General features: G+C 38.0%; 1 protein-coding gene across 4 annotated transcripts; it reads left to right on the top strand.

Annotated features, from left to right (window-relative positions):
• The first annotated feature begins 30 nt into the window (after positions 1 to 30).
• On the top strand, positions 31 to 21,358 carry LOC101862294 (tyrosyl-DNA phosphodiesterase 1). 4 transcript variants are annotated; one of them, XM_005105383.3, is made up of 16 exons: positions 31 to 116; positions 3,330 to 3,528; positions 5,330 to 5,512; positions 6,782 to 6,961; positions 7,247 to 7,346; positions 8,352 to 8,448; positions 8,760 to 8,794; positions 9,993 to 10,085; positions 10,756 to 10,917; positions 12,272 to 12,350; positions 12,615 to 12,797; positions 14,643 to 14,758; positions 16,114 to 16,221; positions 17,818 to 17,920; positions 18,848 to 18,959; positions 21,073 to 21,358. In XM_005105383.3, exons 1-16 carry the CDS (start codon positions 75 to 77, stop codon positions 21,147 to 21,149), a joined length of 1,869 nt encoding a protein of 622 aa, XP_005105440.1. In that variant the 5' UTR covers positions 31 to 74; the 3' UTR covers positions 21,150 to 21,358. The 4 variants fall into 4 exon arrangements, with proteins under 4 accessions (XP_005105440.1, XP_005105439.2, XP_035827489.1 ...); XM_005105382.3 differs by having other exon boundaries at positions 5,330 to 5,449; XM_035971596.1 differs by lacking the exon at positions 31 to 116 and adding an exon at positions 320 to 483.
• Positions 21,359 to 25,476: the final 4,118 nt, after the last annotated feature.

The following is a 25,476-nucleotide window of genomic DNA, read 5'->3' on the forward strand; positions in this document are numbered from 1 at the left end:
TCAACACCAGGGTTGCGAAAATAGCTGGACAGCAGCTTTACAAGTTCTTATATACATCAACAATCGCGACCAACATGTCTGGCGACGAAGAGCTCGCGCGAAAATTGCAAGCTCAGGTTATATTTTTTTTTCTCTCCTGTTTTCCCTTTTGTTTTGTGTAGAAATAGCGAGCCATCCAAGGGCATATAGTGAAAATATATGGCTTCTGCTTCTGTTTGTAAATTTGCATGACCTCTTCTCATTAAATGAGGTTGCATTTTGAGCATCAACAGCTGGCACTGGCACTCCTTCGAACTTCAATATTATTAAAGTAAAAACGAAAGTAGATTCTAGGCCTGCAGCAGAATTAATTAACGTTTGGGCTTAGAACTAGATATGCAACTTGGACCTGACCAAATCATCACTAATGATCAGAAACACTCACCCTTCTTCTAACATTTACTATGGCATGTCGGTCACACTTCGCCTAAGTGCCCGGCCCAGGTGAGACTTGCCAGCATTGGCGGCATTGGTCTCCTGGTGTAAAACAAGACCTGTTTTTCCTTATTTCTGAATACTTTCTATCAGTGTTGATTATCAAATTGACAAAAATATAACAGAAAAAAATGATGTTTATAGCAGAGATAGCACAAAATTTAAGTAACAAGCTAATTTTGCAGTCTCCAAAGATGATACGGCTATTTACTTTAAAAATCTTCTAATAGAGCCGAACTACGCTGATCGCCATTTTATTTTGCCTGGAAGTACTCGCTAGATCTAGATCTTGGCTACTCCTTCTCTCTCTCTCTCTTTCTCTCTCTCTCTCTTTCTCTCTCTCTCTCTCTGCTCTTTCTCTCTCTCTCTCTCTCTCTCTCTGCTCAGTCTCTCTCTCTCTCTCTCTCTCTCTCTCTCTCTCTCTCTCTCTCTCTCTCTCTCTCTCTCTCTCTCTCTCACTCAATGCAGACAAATTTGCACGCTTTCAACACAGGAGTGCTGGAATGTTTGTCTACACCACAAAATTCAATAAGAGTAGAATTCTGTGGTTTACACTGGGTATCATGGTGAACGCAACTGGGTGAGAATTACCCAAAGTGACCAAAGGCTTGCCCTCTCACCCCGCGTGAGGCCTACAACTGCGCTGTGAGAATAGAGGTGGCCCTTCGAACTTCCTAGATCTCTAGAATCTAGATCAGGCCACTTTACTTGCCACTGCCTCTGTCATTCTGGCATTCCCATTATTTAAAAACCAGGCAAGTAAGTACCTTTTCACCCTCAGTGCACTACTGCCGGTATGGGAAGGACTTCCGTAACAAGCGACCACCACCCGAAAAGCACAATTTCACCCTCAGGTGCACTACTGCCGGTATGGGAAGGACTTCCGTAACAAGCGACCACCACCCCAAAAGCAACAATAAAGTAGCTCTACCTAACCCTAACCCTGACCCAACTCCTACCGTACCCCTACCCTTACTAAGTCCCTAACCCAAAGCTTAACCCTTACCCTATCCCTAACCCTAATCCTCTATTCTACTCTGTTTCTTTGTGGTCACTCGTTACGGAATTCCTCCCCGATGATATTATATGTAAGGCAGCATGGTGAAATTATATATACACTCATCAAAATAATGAAAGTCAAGAAACTGGCATTTTTCTGCAGGTTTCGGAATTTTTTAATCAAATGTTTGTATTTTGGGCTCCACACCTTTCATACCCCTTGAAGAACATGATTCTTTGTGAATTTTACTAAAAAAAAACATTGATTAAGGTCATGAAAGATTAAAATTTTTAGTGTCCATAGACTCTCAAGCTAAGGAAACTCAAGTTTGGCAGCCTTTTTCTCACTAATTTTACCTCTGAAACCAGGCGACTCCCTCCTCCTTCAATCGCTAATGTCTTGACTTGTATCCATGATAAATGGATATATAATATTTTTTTCCTCAAAAGCAAGGCAAATGGAGAGGCTTTAAGATGATACCAGTAACTCATGCCCCAAAATTGACAAACGCCTGATTCCACCACGCCATGACTCGGAGAAAGGATTCCTGTCCAGGACCAGGCTCGTTTCCTCGGAATAATTTTGACAAAAAACTAACACCATATTATATTAAAAGAACTTTACATGAGGTGCTTTGCCTTACCTAACCCCTTCGTTGCCTTATGATGTAACAGGTACATCATGAAATTTAATTACATATTTTTTAGCCTTCTGCTGTACCATGGATGTCACCAAAGTGCGCAAAATTTGCCACTCCTGATTGAATGATGTTACGTGTATGCTAATGACCTGCCTGGATTCGTATTCGGGAATTAAAGACGTGCTTGTATCAGTACCAAATGACTTTACTTCTAGCTTGCAAACTATTAATGAACGCAGGTCTCATCTTGCAGACAGTCACTTGCTCTCTTAAAACTGAACAGCCCAAAATGAATTTTTTTTTAAACATGAAAATTTTTTTTTTTTTAGCCATGCAAGTTATTAAAAATTATGAGTAGGACAGGGGATATAAGGACTGAGGGCAGTGAGAAAAGTTACACGGTTAAAAGACTATCCATGGCAATATTATGAATTTTTAAGCCAGATCACAATTTTTTTATTTGTTGAGTACAGAAGCATAAAATGCTGATGGATGGGCAGTCCTGCTCTTAATCTGACTCGGCGGTAGGCACCACCATCCCATACCATATGGGTGAAAGTTCGCCGGCATTTTTAACCCCAACAGACTTAGATATGCCGTTTTTTTAGACTGGTTCCGGCACTCAGCACGTGCGTGTGTTAAAACCGGGGACTACGCAACAATTTATATAACATACAAAACGATGGTCTTGAAGTAGGACAGTAATCCTGAACAGCTGCCTTATTTTCAAGTGCAGGGTAGGCCCATGAATATGCTAAAACTTATTTTTTGTATATATATGTTTTGTTGTCTTTGCCATCTTGTCTTTCTGGACAATGACTTTCAGGTTTGTGAAACTTCCCACCCAACCTCTTCAGGCTTTTTAAAGTCACTCATGTCCCATACACAAAACGACTTTCACCAGAGGAGGCTACATTCAGAGGTCTCTCTATTTCTTTTTCAGAGGCCACTGCCATTGACATGACATTGGACTATGTAGAAAATTCTCTCAAGCCATCTTTTGTCTTTCTGTCCAATTCGTTGTCTTTCATCTCTTTACTATCATATTTATACACTGAAATAGGTAAATTTTCATTACAGGTGAGAATTCATTCCTTGACTGAACAGGGAATACACATTGTGTTTGCATGGCTACCTAGCGCTTTAAGAAAAGACACTTCTTTCATTCTATTTAGTTTAGTTATTTGTTAATATATTATGTGCCTCTGTTTTCAGTTTGACCAAGAACATCGTAAACAGCAAGAAATGGAAGAAAAAGACCGGGCCATGGCTCGCGCTGTTGCAAAGGCTCATTCCATGTCTGATTCTGAGGATTCAGACTCTGCAAATGATACACATAATGATACAGGAATAAGTGGGTCGCAAGACCTGTTTGATTCTTCCAGTGACAGCAGTTTCCTTGCCAGTGCATCAGGTTTGTATGAATGTCTTTAGTTCTTGATCTTTCCTCTTTATTATTAAGTTCAGTAATATTTTCAACAATACATAATGAGTGCCACTTTGCCTTTAAAAAAAAATAGACATTACAAGGTGACGTAGACTGTGTGGGTCTCTAGATTTGCCAATTAATACATGCTACGGCTGTGATTTTCCTAAATAGAAAAGGCATGTATGATATTGAGAATGCGAACAAACTTTTGAAAATGTCTTTCTGTTAAAAATGTTTACCATTTTCTGACAGTTGTTTTATTTGTTTTCTGATTGTTCTGAATGATACAACAGAAAGTTTCCTTGCACCTTGTAACACCAACTAATTAATATTATTTATGTTCTTGTGGGGACAAGACTTATATATAATAAAGTAATGAAAAATGAAGTCTTTCCTAAAATGCAAGTTCAGTGTCATTTATCTTTCCTGAAGTTGAAACTATTTAGGAGGCTTAAGAATTGAGGCATTTTCCCTGGTTTCTTTCTTTCTCAAAGTGGGCTGTTTGAATCTCATCCGAATTCTTTTTTCTGACTCTAGTTCTGACCAGAATTTTGATATGTTGCTTGACAGATCTGTTCTCAACCCCCGGGGCAGTGCCACTGACTGTAGTGTCTTTAGGCCATTCCCAAAGGGGGGACATTTCTTGTTCAAGCACAGTAGAATTGTAAATGGGCTGATTCATTATGTCATGCTCATAACTGTGCCTGATCTACAACAGGGAACTGCTGCTTTTTCTTTCCAAATCCTTACTGTACTATCATATCGTCATTTTTCCTCTACTTCTTTTGTATGTTTGTCACTCTCTTGTGAACTGCTATTTCTGGGGTGCCTTGATAGTCGAAGCAGACCTTGTGCTGTTGAAGCTAGAGAGGTGAGCAGAGTAAGTCTGATTGCTTGTAAAGACTTCTCTGTTGACATTGCCGTAAAACCCTCTGCTAAAAAAAAAATCTGTTCTCTTCTCAAAAGAATTGAATGAGATATCTGTGGATTTCTTGAGAGGTGATCCTGTGTTGGCCTGTCATTTTAACCTTTGAGTTCCAGCCTTTCCCTGATTCTGGTTTATCCCAGAGTCTCAAGCCTGCATTGTTATTCTATATATAAATATATACCAAAAGGAACTGTAATTTTACCCTTTTCTTTATTCAGACTTGCTCAAAACAGATCCTTTGCTTTGATGAAAACCGAACTAAAACAGAAGGATAGTTTGTGAATAAAGAATGGCGTTGTAACTGATTTCAAATAGTTGTGAACAAAACAATATGCGTTTTCAGTAAATACGGAAATTGGGACTCAGCACCTAATCTGTCAATCGTTAAAATTGGGATTGAAATGTTTAAGACTATTGGTGGACTTTTTAGCTGAGTGAGGTTCTGCTAGATTCTTAAACGCTTTCTCTTTGACGTTTTGCTGGGATGCCAAATCTCCGGTTTTCCCGGCTTCTTCCATTTTTTTTCATCCGTTAGAATACACTTGCAAAGGAAAGGGGAGAGGTGAGAGAGACGTTTTGTTTGCTCCTTGAAAACCTTTACAAGGTTCGTTTTAGGTGAGATGTGATGCTCCTCTCATTTTCAGTTGTTGTTTTTTTTAATCCTTTGGCATCCCTGGTTATGACATTTCTATTGGGAGAGAATTACAAATTTTCTGGGCACAAAAAAAACCAAAACCTTCCCCCAATTGTTATTCTTTGAGTGTGTTTAAGGTAGTATTGCTGTTCAGATCTCATTTACGACTTCATAGAATTTATTTTAGATTGTACATTTTCAATCATGGGATTATTTTGCTTCAGCAAAATCCAAGGGCAGTGGAAAAGCAGCTTCAGATTCAAAGACATCCGATGATCCTTACAGTGCAGACACTGATGTTGAAGAGGAAGAGAAAGTGAACAAGGACTCAAAGAAGCCTTTATGTAAATATGGTAGCAAATGCTATCGCAAAAACTCATCTCATGTGAAGGAATTTTTTCACCCAAGTATGTTTCTACTACATTTTCGGAAATTTTCCTTTTTTTCATAGTTTCTTAAATAAGTACAATTTTTCGTTTTTGATAATGTTTTAAAGTATAAAAGAAATATTTAATTCTTGCTTGTGTCCATGTGCAATATTATCTTTCTTCAGTTATTGCAGAAAGATGTGTCATTTCAAGTAAAATTGCATTTGAAATTCTGGGCTTGAGGATTTCTCCTGAAGTTGATTTCTGTATAGCATTAAACATTTGTTATGCAAGGACTTTATAATGAAACTATTTGGTTTATTTCGATCAGCATATGGCATATGCCTTTAATTAAATCAAACATATACTCATAAATAAGGGAATTACATACTGATTTTCGCATTTCTCCAGTGGGTGAGTATTGTATAGACCCATTGCATTCTGCTGGAAGCACTACTCCTCTACTAATTAAACAGCTCACATGTATATACTGGGATACCTGGAGGTGTCATCTCTTGCCCAGAGGTTGACGTGCAAAGACCCATCAATGCTCGCGATGGCTAAGTACCTTTAGGCACTCTGTCATATGGCTAGTCTATTCTTCGATTTTGAAAATATCTATGAGTTACATTTATGTTCAGATGTAGATGTGTGATGTTTGAAGTCAAACCTCATTATACTGCCACCCTTGGGACAGGCGGTTCAACGGGATTCCTCTGTTTCATAGCCCTGGCTTCCCAATGTCAAGGAACATAATTCTGCTGTGCAATCTGAGTTTGAAAAGTGTCTTTTTTGTTGGTGATGTACATGCACATGTATTCAGAGCTGATAGTCTTCACTGTCTCTAGCTCTATGTCTTTTTCGTGGGAGAAAGATGATAAGCAGCCAAGCAGTGAGTGTCGTGTGTTCTGTGTACTACTGGCGGTCAATTCACTGGCGGGCGAATTCGCTTTAGTTTAATAAGACTGTTGGCGGATGGCGAAGTAAAGGCGTAAATATTATTTTAATATAGGCATCCGTCTTTGTACATAAGTGGCAAAACCTGGGGGTAAGCAGGGCTGGTGGTACAAAGGGGGTTGGTGCAACAAGGTTTGACTGTACTGTGCTGGATCATCTCTGTCTTCATTCCTCCTTCTCCCCCTCTATTTTGCTCTGGTTTATAGACCTGTTACTCTACTTTCAAGATGACTTAACTTATTTGTGTTCAGTGTGGCAAAAGAAAAGAAAAAAAAGCAGAAACGAATAATTTTTAAACTTTCTTTCTGTATGTTATGATGTCTTCAAAATGTGGGTTATTTTCATTATTAGGTAAGAGGACACACAAAGAACCTCAAGGAAAGTCACCGTTGCCTGAGAAGAAAAGGAAGAAAGATGATGAAAAAACTCCACAAGATGTTTTTGAAGAATTTCAACCCTTCAGTCTTTTTTTAACGAAGGTGAAAGGCATTCCAGATAAATTCAACAACACAGGAGCTCTGAGTTTGAAAGGTATGGCATTATTTTTACAATGACATCAAGTTCAGGGTCTCTTGTTTAGCTTAGTAAACATTTATCTCTCTTTTCAAACATCTTGATAGAGTAAAAGCAATGCTGTTGTTGGCTGTTCTTTCTCTCCTTGTAATGTTTTCTTGCACAGGTGCGAAAACCTGTGTCTGTTCAGTAAAAAGAAAGTTTTCTGAAACACGGTTTAGAGAATTATTGAACGTAAAATATAAAGATTGCGTTTGACTATGTTTGAGGTAGTTTTGATATTTAAGAAACATTTTTCCTCAGACATTCTGTCTACCTCGATGGGGCAACTGAAAGAGTCATGCCACTTTAATTTCATGTTTGACATGCCGTGGTTGATGTCACAGTACCCTGAGCACTTGAGGTTTGTTGTTGCACTATTGCTGTCCTCATTCTAATATATTTGGTGTGTGTGTGTGTGCCAGGACAAATGGTCCCTTTAAAGCACAAGGGGGCTATCCCAAAAAATACTGTTTTGAGAAAATCGAAGGGAAAGTTTTTGCCCCTTCTTCAGTTTTTATAAAAGACAAGGAGAGTTTTCTCTATAACCAAACAAACATACACACCAGTAAAACCAAACTTCTCCTACAGGTAGGGCAATGCCCACTTTTCGTGTAGGTCAAGATTTCTGGAAGCCCCCGTAAATTAGGTTAGCCCGCTTGTCCTTAAAAGCGACCAAATATCTTAGAATTTAGAAAATGTGGGATTTTAAGTAAAGGGTAGGATTTCATCTTGTGGCACGATATCGTAACTTCTAACTTTTATGATGTGGATGTATCATCATCTCTCTCTCTCTCTCTCTTGCCCTTTTTTAACTCCCAGTGGAGCATAGGCCATCAACAACATTTCTCCAGCGAAGCGTATCCGGTACTTCTTTTTCTAGCTGTTTCCATGATGTCCCCGCCTATTCCATTTCCGCCTGTATCGCTCGCCTCCATGTCATCTTTGGTGTTCCGTTGTTACGTTTTTCTTGGGGATTCCACGTCAAAGCCTGTCTGATGATGCTTGTCGGGGGTCTCCTCAGGATGTGTCCATTTTCTGCATACTCATATTTCCCAGAAAGTTTCAAAGCACATATTCACACTTTTTTATTTAGATGAGTTGTAAAGCATTTGGTTTCTTTCACATATTTATTATGGAGGAATTTAAGATGTGTTTTAAAGCTCTGCTGCTGTGTCATAAGCTTGAAAAATGATTTATTTATGACTTGTTGGTGCCGACCGACTGTCATGTTCACCTCTACTGAAGCAGATTTACACAGAGAGAGAAGCTTGCTAGTCTGTTTGTCTTTGTTCTTATTTGTGCAGCCTCTTGAATCATTATTTGAGAGAAGACTGCCCACTTCAGTCGAGTTATTGATATGTTCCAGAAAGTTGCCTGTGTTGTTAGTGCATGGAGAACAAGGGAGAGATGAGATCAACATGAAAGCAGAGGCAACCCAGTTTTCAAACATCTCTCTGTGCAGGGTATGTCTGATTGTCACATTATTGAAATAATGAGCACACAAATCTTTGTGTGCTGTTTATAAGTACACTGGTGAAATATTATGCAAATTTAATTTTGAAGTACTTCTTTGAATTGTTCTAAAAATACGAGTTCTACAAAAAGGTCTACAAAAAGGTAGGTGTTTTTTTGTGTTGGGGTTTTTAGTTGTGTTGTTTGTTTGTTTTTTTGTGTTTTTTTTTTTTGGGGGGGGGGTTATATGGAAATAATTGTGTATTATCTTATCTTTGTTTGATGATGGCATTGGAAAACAGAATCTTACCTTGTATTTCAGGCCAGATTGGAAATTGTTTATGGAACCCACCACACGTAAGTGTTTGTTTTAGAATGAAACTTTTATGGTAAATATGTCCCTTGTCTGTTGCACATTACTCTTTCAATATTGCTAGGGTTAGTATATACTGTAAATTATTTAAATGCACTGTTTGAATTGTAGTGCAAAAATAATTTTGCTGACAAACTTTTTATCTTAATTGGAAAAACGTAGAAAATGAAACTTCTTTTCCATAGGCTTTTGGAGTATTATTTTTTACTGTATGTTGTGAAAGTCTTTGCTGTTGTACACAGACGATGTGAGCTCTATTTTTCAGATGGGAGTTAGCTTATGAAATATTTCCACCTATCAGCTTAGATGCTGTGTCCCACTCAACCTGCCTTCCAGATGATTTACATTAATCTTTTCTCTGCGCTATGGGCATGCCTGGTATATCCTTGAAAACTTGTGTTTTGTTTCGTATGTGTCTTCACTTCTACAGCAGGGCTGCCAACCTTTCCGATTTTGTCATAATCATTATGATTTTTTAGCCTCACTTCGAAATTCCTATTGTAAGGCGATTTATTACAATTTTTACCGTCAGCAGATTTTTAGCTATAAAAAATGTTTTGGCTCTTTTCAAAAATTTAAAAAGTCTTAGTGCAGACCTGTAAATCGTCCGCCAATAGTCGGAAAACCGCCAATCTCTAATCAACCCCCCGCCTCCCCCCCTCCTTTAAAAAAAAGGAACAGCTGGCCCACATCGCGCCAGTTAGCCTTACCCACAATAATACATGTACCATACACGAGTAGAAGCATAGAAGAGACCCAAGCAGTCATATTTTTGTTCGTTGTAATATAGTAATTTGAAAATGAGAGCACTATGACTAACTTTTATGGGAAATTACTAATTTTCTTCATGGTCATTACTAAAAACCATGGAGATGGGTTGGCAGCCCTGCTACAGGTTTGAATGAAGAAAATTACATCCACATCTTCATTGTCCTCTAGCTGGTGGGATCATATTTATTTTTAGGCTTCTATGTTTGAGAATCAAATGTGGTAGCATCTAGAACAAAGTGAGGTGTATATATAGAGTGTTGGGAACCAAAGAACTTTCCCTAGGACATGGGACAGACTTATGATTAGCAGGTGAGGGGTTAAGTTGATGGGGACATGAAACTTTTGTAGCCGATCTATTTACAATCCATTGACCTATATGTACACAATTGTATGGTTACTTCTTTCTTCCAGAAAGATGATGCTGTTGTTATACAAGTCCGGTATGCGGGTTGTTATTCACACTGCAAATCTCATTCCTAACGACTGGCACCAGAAGACGCAAGGGTAATAACACTTATTTATAGCATATCATTGAACATGTGCTGTCCATGACTCCTTTAAATCGCTGTAAATTCTAAAAATTTATTAGAGTTAAATTCTGAATCAGTCAAGCTTATCTTTTTGTCATGACATTTTATTGATTGTACTTAATGCATTCTCTAATTGAAAGTTTTGATGAAAACTGTAAAGCATTATAGTGGCATGTTTCAAAATAGTACTAGCAAGAGAGTATGTGTGCATGCCTAGTAAAAAAGTACCTGAAGATGTATTTGTTCAAACTGAGTTACAGGGAAATGAAGGTAAAAAATCAATTACTTAAATAAAAAATTGAGTTCCATTTAATAAATGATTCTTTAGCCATATATCTATTGATATTTACAAGGCTTTATGTTTATTTTACACTAAAAATGTAATTTTGAAGATGTTTTTGACGCTAGTCATCTTATATTTTTTATTCTACATATAGATCAGGTTAAAATGGAAGAATATGAGACATCATACATGCATTATTATTGTCTCAAATTAAAGTACCCTCAATAACCTTTCCATTGATAGATAAGACTAGATATAATTGAACTGACCTTCTCAATGAGTTACTGGAATTTTTTTACAACCATCGTCTTTAAGGTGACCTTTTGTGTTTAATGTAATGACTTCATTTTGCTGTCCATAGGATTTGGGTGAGTCCGTTGTTCCCCCCCTTGACCCAAGGTGAGAAAGGTGACTCCCCCACTGGCTTCAAGACTGATTTGCTTCAGTACTTGGCTGCGTACAAAGCACCAAGGCTAGCACACTGGGAAAGACACATACAAGCTCATGATATGTCATCTGCAAAGTAAGGACACGTTTTTTATCTAACTCTTTTCATGGGAAAAAAATTAAGCTCACATTGTTTTTCTTCTGTCTTTTTCTGTGTACCTCTGCTAAAGCTCAGGGGGGGAGGGGGGTAACTGACTCTTAGATGTTCTTCTCATAGGGTATTCCTTGTGTCTTGACCACTGCCAAAGTCCTGAGACTGACTTTTTATCAAGCTCTTAGTGTTATGATTGAACACAAGTTAAGAACTATTGTTAAAAAGTTTCTAAATTTTTATCGTGTTCAGTGTTGCTGTTATCAGGGATGGAAATTTTCCATATATTTATGGAAATCCCTAATTTTGATTTGCTCCGTCATTTTCCGTAAGTGAGACCTGACGTCCTGTCTCCTTTCTCTTCTCAGAAAGTGCTTCTCTCTAACTCTTTCTTCTCTCTCTGTTCCTGTCTCTTTATCTTTCTCTATCTCCCATTCTCCACTGTCTCCCTTTATCAACCCTCCTCCCCCCACCCCTTCTCTCTCTTTCTCTCTTTTTTGCGCCCTCTCTCTCTCTCTCTCTCTCTCTCTTTCTCTCTCTCTCCCTCTCTCTCTTCCTCTCTCTCCCTCTCTCTTGTTGCACTGGGGTTGTTTGCCATTATTGTAGATAATAAAGCAAAAGTAAAAACTCCGTTTCTAGATGAAGAAGGGTAATTTAATGATGAAAATAATATGAGGTCTGCCCTCTCTGGCTTCACTGACAAGACTAAATAAATCATAACGAGCATGAGTACATGTGATTGAAACAGGAAGGAGGAGTGAGTAAAGATCACTAAGATCAGACAATCTTTGTTGTGAGGGTAGATAAATAAAAGTAGGGCCTACAATTACAGGGACATAATTCAACATGTTAATATAAGGACCAACAATCCAGGATTTATTGTTTCCCTTCTGTATATTGATAAAAGCAATCTAATAGTCTAACATCTCTCCCCCCCTCTCTCTCTCTCTCTCTCTCCCTCTCTCCCCCCCTCTCTCTCTCTCTCTCTCTCTCTCTCTCTCTCTCTCTCTCTTTCATTCTCTCTGGTCCTGTCCCTGTCTCTTTCTCTCACTCTTTCTCTGCCTGTCAGTAAATTTTGGACTGATAAGTTTCCATCCCTTTGTAATGCACATAGTTATTACCTTTTTCTCTACCCAATATCTTTCAGTTTTGCCCTTGGGCTTCATATCTGTGTCTGTATAACCATTTGGTTGAGATTTAGATTTTAAAAATCCCTTCACTGCCTTGCCAGAGACTGTCTTGGGCTCCTTGCTAGGGTTGGTAAGCATGCCTGGCAGTGAAATATTTAAAAGAACATAACAGTCTGACCATGGGTTTTTCTGTTAACTTTTTATTTCAGTGTACACATTGTTGGCTCTGTCCCTGGAAGACATACTTTGAACAGCAAGTCCTGTTGGGGCCATCTCAAGCTGAGAAAAGTGCGACGTTTTCTATTTTATACAAAGAATTTTAGCCTTTACTTTAAATAAGAAATATAGACTTGTGCCTAATATGTTTTAGAAAATTTCGTTATTATTGTGAGTTCTGAAATTGCAACCCCATCCTTCCATTGTCTCCACCATCAAACCCCTCCCCCCGAAAAAAAATAAAAAAAAATAAAATAAAATCAGTACTTAAACTAAACATCAGATCATATAAAATGTTCTCTTCTACCCATTTCTTCTCTTTCTTTTGTTATTCAGATTTTGTCTGAAAGAGGTCCCGAGCAAGGGTTGGTGAAGAACTGGCCAGTGTCTGGACAGTTCTCAAGCATAGGTTCTCTTGGAGCCACTAAAGATGCGTGGATGTTGGGTGAATTTGGAGATTCGCTCTCAACCTGCAAAAAGGCTTTTGCAACTCCTTTACCTCATTCAAAATGTCATTTGGTGAGTTGTTTTGTTTCAAATTACCATTCAGCTTTCGGTTTTTCCGGAATTTTGACCGGAAAATTCTTATCTTTAGGGTGATGAATGTTACTTTTAAAATTATTTTTTTCTGCTGTTTCTTTGCACCTGCTTGACGTTGTAGTACTGAAGATATTGTTCAGCCTCTCTTCCAAAGCTCAAAACTATCAAGAACTCTCTGTTACTCTCAAAGTTGAGTGTTAGCTCAATCCAATCAACTATAACAGAATTTTTCAACAGCTTTCTGTTTAGGAGCCTTTGAAGTTTTTTAAACAGATACTGAGACAGGATTACCTGCACGTTAGTACTGGAAATTTTCAAAAGTCCAACAATATTTTCCTACCATATTTGCTCTAGTAAGTGAAATGCCTATGTCACATAGAAGATGTGAGAAATGTTAAAAGCCCTTTTCTAGGAAGAACTAATGGAGAGAAGGATGAAATAAAAGTTTGACAGTTTTTATTCCAAGATGGCTACAACGGGACCTGACCCTATCTGCGATTGACTTAACTCTTTCCAGACGTATCGCAGATATACTTTTGTTGTTGTGTGTTACGGCTCTCGCAACTGCATAAGGTCATATGAGTGCGTGGGACACGTTAAGCATTTTCAGTTAGTAGGAAATTTTTTAATATGCCTTGGTGGCAGCCGAAGCCTACTGTTATCGATTTTAGACCTCCAAGGGATCTTTAACCTGCGCAACTTGCACACAGGACCTCCAAGATTTTTTACCATTGTCCGAGAAGGATAGGTGCATATCTTTCCTACCATAAGATCAGGTGTGTGGCTGAAAGACAGCAGGAAGAAAGAGCCAAAGAGTAGCAGTAGAAAGGCTGCAGAAAGAGTCAGGAGCCCAGAGGAGGGGGTGTGAAGGAGGTGAGGGGGTGGGGGCAGAAAGTCGAGACGAAAGCCCACGACAGAACATTGCTAGAGAGCAGGAAAGGAGGTGAAAGGAGACTATTTTAGAGAAGAAAATGTACCCTCGCTACCCGGATTCGAACCCAGGATCTTTGAATGAGAGGCGAACTCCTTAACCTCTGGACCACAAGAGCCCCTAAAGTGACATTGAGATCTCTGTCTTAAGGTGTAAGGGAAAGACAGCAAAATAGGCATATATATTGGACATATATTTTAACATGTAAAGATAATACAACAAAGGGAAGTTTATATACAAGATGAAGCAGCAAAGGGAATTTCATTCTTTGGATCCCTATCCTGACTGCCATTGGCTTTTTTTGGCATTTAATGGCTATTTTAGCCACTTTGGCCATCATTACATTCCAGTTGTTGTAGTTGTTATCAATTCAGTATGGAGAGAGAGTTAGAGGAAGAGACAGGGACAGGACCAGAGAATGAGAGGGAGAGAGAGAAAGAGAGAGAGAGAGAAAAAGAGAGAGAAAGAGAGAGAAAGAAAAAGAGAGAGAGAGAGAAGGGGTTGGGGGAAGAAGGCTGATAAAGGGAGACGGTGGAGAATGGGAGATAGAGAAAGATAAAGAGGCAGGAACAGAGAGAGCCGTTACAGGACATAAAATATTGAACAAACAGTACTGTTTGTAGTGATGCAGCAGTGTGTTCTTCTTCAACCACTATGTATTGTAAGATCAGCAGTCTGAGCAAGGAGATGAAAATCCCTAAATTTCAACAAACTCGCATGGATAAACATAAGTCTAAGTAAGTGGCTGAAGCTGTACCTTTAGGACCACTCAGCCCTTACTTTGTCTGTCTATTATTTTTCAGTGTTTCTCTAACATCATACAACATTTATTTGCAGTAGAATTCAAGGTGAAAAAGTGACATCATAGTATGATAATCTTTTCTGTTTGGTAGATTTTTCCATCAGTGAACAACATCAGGCTGAGCCTAGAGGGATACAATGGTGGTGGATGTGTTCCCTACAGCATAAAGACTGCTTCAAAACAAGTCTGGATGGTGCCTTTCTTTTGGTACGTTATCGCTGATACATATGTCAGACATTGGGGTGAAATCAGGGGTTCGTCAAAATAATGAAATCGAAGAAAATGGCTTTTTTTTTGCTGCCAATTTGGCAATATTTTCGAATTTTTGTTTTTTCTTTCAACACCTTTTATGTCTATTTAAAAACATCGTGGATTTTAGCAAAAGACATTGGTTAAAGGCACAGAAAACCTTAATGTTCATTTCCCAAGGGTTCTCAAACTATAGAAGTAGTCAAACTTTGGCTGTATAATTTTACATTTGAAATCAAGTGACCCCCATCATCTTCGTTCCAAAATATCTCGACTTCTATTCAAGATAGATGGGTATTCTTTTTTTATCGAATGCAAGACAAATAAAAAGCTTAAAGATGATTCCATTAACTCCTCATCCCAGATATTGTCAAGCGCCTGATTCCCCTGCGTCTTGTCAGTTTGTAAGTCAGTTATGTTCATTTTCAGTCTGATAAAAGTTTTATGATGCTTGTAACTACCTAAGATCATATGAGCGGGCATGACACAAGTTAATTGTTTTTTGGTTAGTTCATAGTTCATCTTGGGTTTTGCTTTGCAGGTCACAATGAAGTATCTAAAAATACATTGTAGCAATTCAATTTTAAAAGCAGCAATTTATATATGTTTCACGACGCGGTGGAATCAGGCGCTCATCATTTTCTGGGCATGTGGGGTTATTGGTATCATCTGAAAGTTGATTTATCTGATTTGCTTCCAATAAAATGTATATCCATTTATGTTTAATAGAACTCAAGATATTTGCGATTGAAGGAAGTGAGGTCGCCTGTTTTCAGTGGTGAAATAAGCGAGAAAATGGAATTTTATCTTCACTCTTTCTTTTTCTTTTTCTCTTTTCATCTTTCTTCTATCTTTTCTTGTTTCTTTTTGTATTTTTTTTTTTTTGGGGGGGGGGGGGGTAATATTTGTATACATTGCCATCAGTTAATTTATGTTCTTCCTCTCGTACTGTATGTATTTACATATTCTGAATTTTCAAGATTAAAAGGTTAGCTGGTAATGGAGCCCTATACATTTTGAAAATATATGTTCTGGTTTAGTCTGCTCCTTCCGCTTCTCTATGTTACTTTCATCCTTATCTGGTCCTAACTAAATGTAACTGCAGATGTTTTACGCCCTGTGGTGTAAGATGTTCATAACTACGCGTCTGTTTAATGTGATCATTGTTAAGCTGACTTGTAGTTATGAGCGTCTCACAATTACTTAATTAACAGCCATGACCTTCAAGTCAGGATATAGGAATGAGAATGCACTCTTAGCTTTAGATAATTAAAACTCGCTCTAATTAGTGCTATCATAACTTTGATCCACAGTCAGTGGAGTTCAGAGGGTCGAGGGAGGTCGAGAGCAGTCCCGCATATAAAGTCGTACTCTCGTTTCTCTCCAGATGGGACGGAGGCCGCATGGTTCATGGTCACAAGGTGAGTATTGTCATGGACTGGGGAAAAGACCCCACGCTGCTAGGTCAACATGACCGGGGTCAGCTGCCGGTCACTCTACCTGCGGTCACTCTATGTGTGGGGTTACATACCACGCCCATTTCACAATTTTGTCTTATCGCTCACAAATGATTACAGAACTGTCAACATATACAAAGAATTCCATTTATGAGATTTTGCATTAAATACCGGTACTTGGTTTGTGAAAGCGCAATTAAAATATCTAGGACACCTTTTTTTTTTGCTACATGTAACCAAAAATAGCCCTGGTAATTATTTTAACCCTTCAAGCGGTGCTTTTGACTACTGTCATGAGGTCTGTGTTGGTCCCCCAGCGGCGTTCGTGACTATTGTTGCGAATACAGGATGGTACATTTTCTACTCACCACAAAGCTTCTGTGCTTCCTATACACTGCAATCTGCTACAAGATGAAAGAAGAGTGGTTTCTACTCTTTTGGGCAACTGAATTATAGAGATTTTTATGAATGAAAATCCTGACTCCGTTTGTTTACATTGGCTGCTCGTGATCAAAATGGCAACTCTGCTAGATCTAACTTTGTTACAAGAACCCAATCAAATCAAAACTTACGCAACCTTCTTGACAGTCTGTATGAGGACGACATCAATGAGACAGAGGGTGAAATTAATGTTCCAATTGTGAACAATTCACACGTCATCCTGAACATTCTGTCACGGATTACCACACAATATGTGTTTACAAACTTTGAACTGAATTCTCTGACAAAAGCAAACAAACAAAACGAACATACACAGCAATAAATGTTGAGTAGAAAATTTATTTCCAACTCTTATATATTTTTCTATTCATCATTCATTTGTGGTTGTTATGATGTATGATACAAGTTTCTTCCTTCAGTGGGATGTGTTTTATGATTGTTTTTCTGACTTTTCCGTGCATCAGTTTAGCTTAGGCAAAAATATTCTGCCACTGAAGGCCCCTGGAGTTCAGAATTAATTCACCGCTCGAAGGGTTTATCCCTTCTTGGCCTATATGACGTAGGTTGTTCGTCATTTTTTCCTACCCGGCAAATGAGCCAAGATGCTGCTGGGACGTGTTCATTTTGCCTTGCGAAGCGCGAGGACCATGAAGATGGACAACATTCATTATAGTGATCACAGATTAACATACGTGAATATTTTTTTTATACAAAGAATTCTTTTTCTTTTAGATATAGTTAGTAGTATTTGCAAACTGGGTCTAATAAATTGACTACTAAATCTATCGCTACTCTGTGTTCCTGGAGATCCAAAACTGCTCAGTGAAGCATGAGCTGACCCTGTGTCATGAAGGGGTTAATGTACACCTGCAACAACCATCCTTTCGACAATGATTTAATCTATATACATTATATGAAAATAGGTTTTTCTTTTCCTGTACATAAAAGCTTAGAAATTTGTTGTGAACTTAAAAATCAGAAGAGCCTCAAGTACAATATGCACAGACTAAATTTATTGAGATGTTAGTATTGTTAGTACTTTAGTCTGTAAATATTGTTTTGTGCGTTTTAGTTTTAACCACTGAATGAACAGTAATGACATGTTTGTGATTCTGTCAGTGCCAACCTTTCCAAAGCTGCTTGGGGTGCATATGAAAAGCAGAAAAGTCAGCTGATGATTCGCTCCTATGAAATGGGTGTTCTTTTTCTGCCTCAGTATTTTGTAAGTATTCTCTTATAGTTTCTAATCATTTTTTTCTTATGTAGGTGTTTTACACCCCCCATGAACACAATTTAGATTATTTTGGAGGATATTTTTTACCCTGCCTGTCAGGGCTTACGTAGACAGAGGGATACATTACAACATCCCTGCCCCCCCAAAAAAGAAGAGAAATGGAGATGTTTGATGAAAATTCTCCTGAAACAGGAATAATCAAACTTAGTATTTTTAGATGCAATCACCCGAAATGCTACACTACAGATGCTGGTATACTCTTGCATGTATAAGATAATGATGTAACATAATGCAGTAGAGTAGTAAATATGTTATGATTTATTCCAATGCTTTTAGTCATTCAGCAGAGTCATGTCATAACTTGTTTATCCTTACCCATTCTGGCAGATCTGGGGTGTGTGGGAAATATTATGGAAAAAACAAAAAGACAGTTCTCCTCCATAAGATATTCTCATTTTTATTTGTGAGGAGCAGAGCCTAACCATTTCACCTCAGGTGTTGGTCTATTAAACATAAGTCAACGTACTGTCAGAGGGCTATTGAGTTTTTCTTTGATGTATTTGTCCCTAATATCTGATTTTTGTGGATCTTTAGCCTGATGTCATTTTTTATTGTAGTTTACTCATCCTCTTCTTATCTTGTGTTCATTCTAAAGTCATGAATGGATTTTTGTCTATGCGCTGGATAAAAAGTGATGTTTTTACATATGTATGTAATGTAGAAACAGTATCGTCTGACTGCTATTTATTATCAATACATTTCTTTTTGCTAATGAACAGCAATACTATTACTACACATGAAACAATATTGCTTTGAATTTTGTCATTTATTGAATGCCTTATCTGCTTGTATACACTATTACAAAATAAAATTTGAAGAGAGTAAATGACAATGGCCCTTTAATCTGGTCAACAGGGATTCAAGAACTCATTCCCTGTGTCAAGCGATGCTGGGGAAGTCGCTGCTTCGGACAAACCAGTTTTCCCCTTGCCGTATGAACTTCCACCTGTCAGCTATGTGAAAGGAGGTGAATATTTCTTGTATGGTAGTGAAAGTGAAGAACAACATCCAAGTAAAAGTTGTGTTTCCTCTTTGCTTATAAGCTGTGCCTGCAGGAGTTGTAGTATTTGTATACATCTATTTCTCATATACAAGAATCAAACTCATTCTTAGCTTGCAAGAAAAAGAATGTGCTGTTTATCATTGCATATAGGATGGATGCGGGTTAATAGTCAGGTAGACACGAGAGCCAACATCTTGATAGACATCATATGTTTATTGGATAATATTCACCAACTTTTTTAAAATGTCATGCACCATCACCTTGTTCATTGTTAGTTGATTTTTCAAGAATAATCACTTTCACTCACCCATTTAAAAAAAAAAATTTTTTGTCAGCTGTCTTAGATCTAGATCTTTTGTAGTACATCACAAAGTAGCCATTTTGTTTCATAGTGATAAAGTCCAGGTTTTATTGCATTATTTCCTTGGTTGGCCCCCATTGGGTTTTTAGGTTTATTTCCTTTCTCACGGACGGGATGAAAGTGGGGGGGGGTTGCTGTTTTGGCCCTGCCTGTCAAGGCTAACTATTTCATCCTAGTTACAGGGTCCCCACAGGGTCGGGAAATCGGGAAAAAGTCGGGAATTTTGAGATAGGTCGGGAAAAATTCGGGAATTTTGTGATGGGTGGGTAAGTCAGGAAAGGATAGGGCCTGTGTAATGTGTAGCTATCTAGACTGTATGGTTGATAAATCCTGAAGAGGAAACGTAATTGAACCGCTGTGGTGGAAGTGTATGTGTGACACTGAGGCTCGATCGGGAAGAATCAAGATCTACTTTCGCTTTCGTTACCGCCCAGAAATTTTCCGGTAATAGTCTGATAGATAACGCAACATTTGTAACATGCAGGTTATGAATTATATTAAAAATTGCCCTCTGCTGTCGCTTGTGGAAAAAAAAAAGAAAAAGAACTTATACAAGCGTCTTGACAGGTTCGCCCTCGTGAGCGGTCAATGAACCTGTGAGTACCGGCGGTCTGAGCGCTGTGAAGTATAGGACTCCTTTATAAGATACACACGTGGAAGGGGATTGGGGAGGGGGGGGCTGAAGGCAACGCTAGAGGACAAAAACTGAACTTGGAAGCAAATTTTTTGCATTTTGATAACTACTTTAGAGCTCTCTGCAAAGCGCGCGTTGGTGCAGGCCTTGTGTGGAATCGAGATCCGTCATGCCTTGTTATTGAACTAAAGTGTTCGCATTTCATTGGATGGGGTGATTGTAATTTATATCTATATTTTAGCTTTCTGTTCAAGATTGGTAGATTTTCAGTGTCACTGCATCTTGTGCCCCCCCCCCCCCCCCAGTTCTTGCACCTCTCACACTGAATAGGTGTACTTGAGCCATTCTTGTTATTACTAATATTACTCTTCTTTGAGTTGCAGCAATGGTTTTCGTCTTCACGTTTATTATATGAATCATGACACCCAGACTGGTTATTGACAGTCGATATTCTAGTTCTAGGTCTTTTCTCAGGCTCAAAACAGGATTCATTTTTTTATACAGGGCCTATAGTTTGTTATGTTGGCTGATATGATGAAGGGAAAATATAAATAAGTAAGAACAGACTGAAATACCCAAGTCTCTCAAGATCCCAGTGTCACACTGACATGTTGTTGACTGGATATAATGTACCTACATGTGTGTGTGTGTGTGTGTGTATTCACAAACATATACATTGTACATGTATTATATTAGATATAAATGGAGCACACGCTTTCATTGTTATGTAACGTGTTCCTGGAAAATGGATGAGGCCTCTCCCTTGGAAAATTGAGAAGCTGGGTTGGCAGTCACTCAGTATTATAGTCATCTATAGTTTGAAGACTATACTACAAAATGTACATTTGCATTCATTTTTATAGACATTTTGACTTTTTATCATTGATAGATGGGCTTTTTGGGGGATCATTCTTGACGCGCAGCGGCCTGATATTTCCCTCGAATTGGGGTCTTGAAAAAATTTTCCAGGATTTGGTGGGGACCCTGTAGTTAAATAATAAGAAAAATGCCAATGTGTAGTTGCATGTGGAACAGAATTATTTAGGCTTCAAATTATGAATCTTTTGTTTTCTCCGTGACAGATCGCCCGTGGTTTATTGATGTCCCATGCGTGGATCAACCAGACACATTTGGTACAAAATGGTGTCCTCCCCTGTAGAGAAGTTGGAGGAAAGCTTCCTCAACCAAAATGTCGTTTCAGCTCATTTGTATATATTTACACATGAAATTACAATCCTCTGTCATGTTCTTGCTTTGACAAACTGATCATTAATTTGTCTACCATATATATGTCTTAGTCTTATTTCTTTATTTTAGAGATACAAAATAAACTGCCTTCAACAGTAATGGTAGCGACATCTTCTTTTTTTTAAATTAGATGTAGCGGCAATGAATTATATTTTTAGAGGTAATATTTCTTATAAGTAGAGAGTAGGAGCTGAAATTGTCCTAAAAGAACCTCTTTTTCAAGAAAATAAGCAAAATGTACTCTGGATGGTACGTTGGTGCTGGTGACATTAATTACCGTACAGTAAGTAGACAGAGGAGGTCGTATTTTGTACAAAGTCTTTGGTATCGCTTGTTTTCTCACTAGATCTTTGTGTACTTTATCTTTCAGGCTTCAAAGAGGAACAAATGTTGTTGAGATTGAACATGAATTGTGTTCTTTGGACATTTTGATTGATACAGATGTTGAGCTCTGTAGAAAAAATGTTTTTAAATTAAATGTGCCTGGACAGTAGATATCTTTTTCCTTCCTCTCTTTTCTCAAAGCACAAGTTTTTGCCCTCTTCTGTCAAAAGTTTTCCGAATGTGATGGCTTACATAAGTTTGTTCTACCACTAGTATAGTTGTCATAAGCTTTGGGGAATTTGATCCATTCTTTCCAGGAATTGCACTTCAGTGTGAGAGAAGGATGCACATCTCCAGAATAATGGTTATTTAGTGTTGTGGAAAAGGAGAACTGGAGAACCAAAACGACACAAGGATATCAAAGACAAACCATGTTAAACATTGCTTTCTTTAATATGACTGTTTTGTATTGCTGGGCTATGAGTATGTATTATTTCATGTGTTAAAGATTAAGGATGTTTGAGTATGTGTATTTTTCTTTGGGATAAAAGTGTATGTGTATTGTTTGTTATAACTTATTGTGTCTTATTATGCAAATATGTGTTGATTTGGTCACATATGTGATTCTATGAGTTTTTCTTGAAAGTGGTATTGTCTTTGATACATATTTTTTTCTAAGTGTTTGTAATATACGTCTCTATATACACTCATGCTTATTAATGTTATATGCACAAATGATTGGCAGGTGCTCAGGGGTGGTTTGCTTCTTCTTTCTTATCAAATATCTATCGTCCTTATCTGTCTTCCTTATCTTTTTTGTATGTTACTCTCTGGTAATACCTCTAATCTTCAGCACTTAGATGACGTATTTGTGTGGTTAGTGCTTTAAAATTTATACGAAAGCTAAAATGTTATGTGGGTGGTTAGTAGGTGCTCTGGTGTGGTTTGCTTCTTCTTTTCTATCAAACGTCTATCGTCCTTATCTCTCCTCCTTTTTTTTGTGTATGTTACTCTCTTGTAACACCTCTATTCTTCGGCATTTATGTGACCTTATTGTGGTGCAAGTGCCGTTTAACTCTTACTAAAACTTAAAAATGTTATGCCTATGTATCATTCGTGCCGGTTTCTCTAATGAATCTAGAATTCTAGATTTCTGAAGTCATCAAGGTTTTGCCGGACTTCTTGATACAAGATGTATTGGACAGTATATTATTCTGTGAATTCTGAGTCCCTGTGCATGTGTTTCTACAAGGTTTGAAAAGTTCAGGATTTTTTTTTCATCAGCCAGATGTTACCTCTGTAATGAAAAGGGGGGTACAGCTATGGTATCTGTTACTGTATGTCTGTATTCTAAGATGCCACAAACAAAGAAATAAAACTTGACTCAGTATGCAGCTAGCAGTGATGCTCATTTGTTTGTTGTAAATCTTTTTTTTTAGGCATCTGTGATTCACTTCTTGCTCCTGTACTTTTCCCTCTTTCAAGTTGTGTAGGAGGGTGGTTGGCGGGTGCTCTGGTGTGGTTTGCTCCTTCTTTTCTATCAAATATCTATCGTCCTTGTCTCCCCTTATTCTTTTTTATGTTTGTTACTCCCTTGTAACACATCTAATCTTCTGGCGCTCATATGACCCTATGCAGTTGCGAGCGCCGTAAAATCTCTACTAAAACTAAACAAGTTGTGTAGATTTACTTGGACTTGGATTGGTGGGTTCAGTAAAATCACCTTGGAAAGTGGGTGGTTTGAGGGTGCCACTGATAGATCATAATTCTTTTCTTCCTCCTGGTGTCTGCGGGTGGTAAGACAGTGCCACTAGTAGATCCTGCTTCGTTATTTTCCCTCTTTTGTCTCTGTCTGTTTGTCTGTCTTACTTTTTCCCGCCCCAAGCGACCATTACTCAACAACAACCTCTATCGTCTCTGTCTTCCTTGCTTTTTTCCTTGCACTAAATGACTGTTAGTGTGTCAATGTATTTCTCTTGACTCAAACAAAAAAGCAAGCAACCCACCTTGAATATATCCATTCTCAAAAGGTTGTATTCATGATATTTGAACAAATCAAATTTCCAAAACAGGCAAAATTTGTACTTTTATACAGTCTATAGGCCTACTTCATGCTTTTTTTTTTCTTTTTAAAATCCTTTTAATCATCATGTTGAGAAGATATAGTACATAAAACTTTATATTTTAAAGCTTGCTGAGGAAAAATGAAAAATCTTCTTACCCGACTGGTTGAAGTTCCTAACATGATTACCCTATTTATGAATGATTTTTAGTTTTTCATTTGTTGGTAATGCCTCATGTTTTTTTTCGAAAGATGGCCAAGAGCCTACCAATTACACCTGAAGCATCTCTGTAACACTTCCTTTGGAAATTGCTGCAAAAAAAATAATGAAACAAAGGCAGAAAAATGTTGCTTTTTTTAAAGAGACTTTTGTCAATAATTTTTTTATGAGAACCCTTTTATTATTCAACAGTACGGTCAGACCTGCTCAGACAGCTACCTGTTGAAGTCAAAATCAAAACCCTGTGAAAATGACCCGTCCCCATTTTGCTTTTTTGGGGGGGAGGGGGGAGGTGGGTATGTTGCTCTATTTTTAAAATATTAAGATGACACTGTGACGTCCACCTGTCTAAGACGACCACTTTTCTCCTGGACAATGGGTAAGGGTAGCCATTTTTTACCATTTCAACAGTATATTGGAATACTTCTTAATAAATACACATACAAATGAGAAAATAGGGCATTGGTAGATGATTTCTTCAACAAGTTCAATACAGCGAATCAGCCTCTGCCTTGAGAGTTCCCCCCGGTGACACTGACTGTAGTGTCTTTAGCCCATTCCCAAAGGGGGGACCTTTCTCGTTCATGCACAGTAGAATTGTATATTATGGGCTGATTCATCAAAGTCACACTCATAACTGTGCCTGATCTACAACAGGGAACTGCTGCTTTTGTATGTTTGTCACACTCTTATGATCCGCTATTTCCGGGGTGCCTTGATAGTCGAAGCAGACTTAGTGCTGTTGAAGCTAGTAAGGACTTCTCTGTTGACATCCACCCATTGGCGCTCTCGTCATGACCTTATGCAGTTGCGAGCGCCGTAAAACCTCTAATAAAACTAACTGCCATGAGAGTGAAGAAAATTTGCATGACAATAAATGTTGGGAGTAAACACAGTCCGGGTTGGCCTATTAATGTGTGTCAACGTTGCAATTTTGTTTCATTAAATTTGTTTTTAAATTAATTTTTTATTTATTCTTTTTAAATCAGACATTTTTTCAAGAAAATGGAATTATTCAAAAAGAAAACATGCACGGTTTGTTAAGTAAACATAGCAAAGTCCGCGGAACATGGACATTTTTCTTTATTTAGACTACAAGTACAATAAATGTGACAATGTCCATATTTGAAAAACCAAGACAATATTAAAGAAGTCACGAGAAAAAATCGGGACCTGAAAACCTCTTCGCTGTGTGCATGCTGAACTGAACATAATATGTATGTCGTATATTGATAACAACAGCATTTCTCAAATTTATGAGAATATCGGATGAATTTCTGACACACAGTGAGTATATTGTAATATAAGATAAGAAAAGATAGTACTTTATTATCACAGACGGAACATTTTCTTGGCTGTACAAGACCGTAAAAACACCTGCAAGTATACTTTAAAATTATAATTAGGGAGTGCTTATTTATAAAATAACGTAAGGGAGGGGGGTTTAGCTTATTTAGGCCACAGTGGACTGTTGCCTAAATAAGGTAAGGGAGGGGGGTCCACCTATCCTTTTGGCTAGATAGCCCATAGTCCGCCTATCCACTTTCTTAATAATAACTGAAAACAATACGTGCCAGTTGTCATGAATAGTGAAGAAAAATGCGGGGGAAAAAAAGACAATGAGGTCGACTA

Source organism: Aplysia californica, unplaced genomic scaffold (genome assembly GCF_000002075.1).
Source record: "Aplysia californica isolate F4 #8 unplaced genomic scaffold, AplCal3.0 scaffold00468, whole genome shotgun sequence".
Classification (NCBI taxonomy): Eukaryota; Metazoa; Mollusca; class Gastropoda; order Aplysiida; family Aplysiidae; genus Aplysia; species Aplysia californica.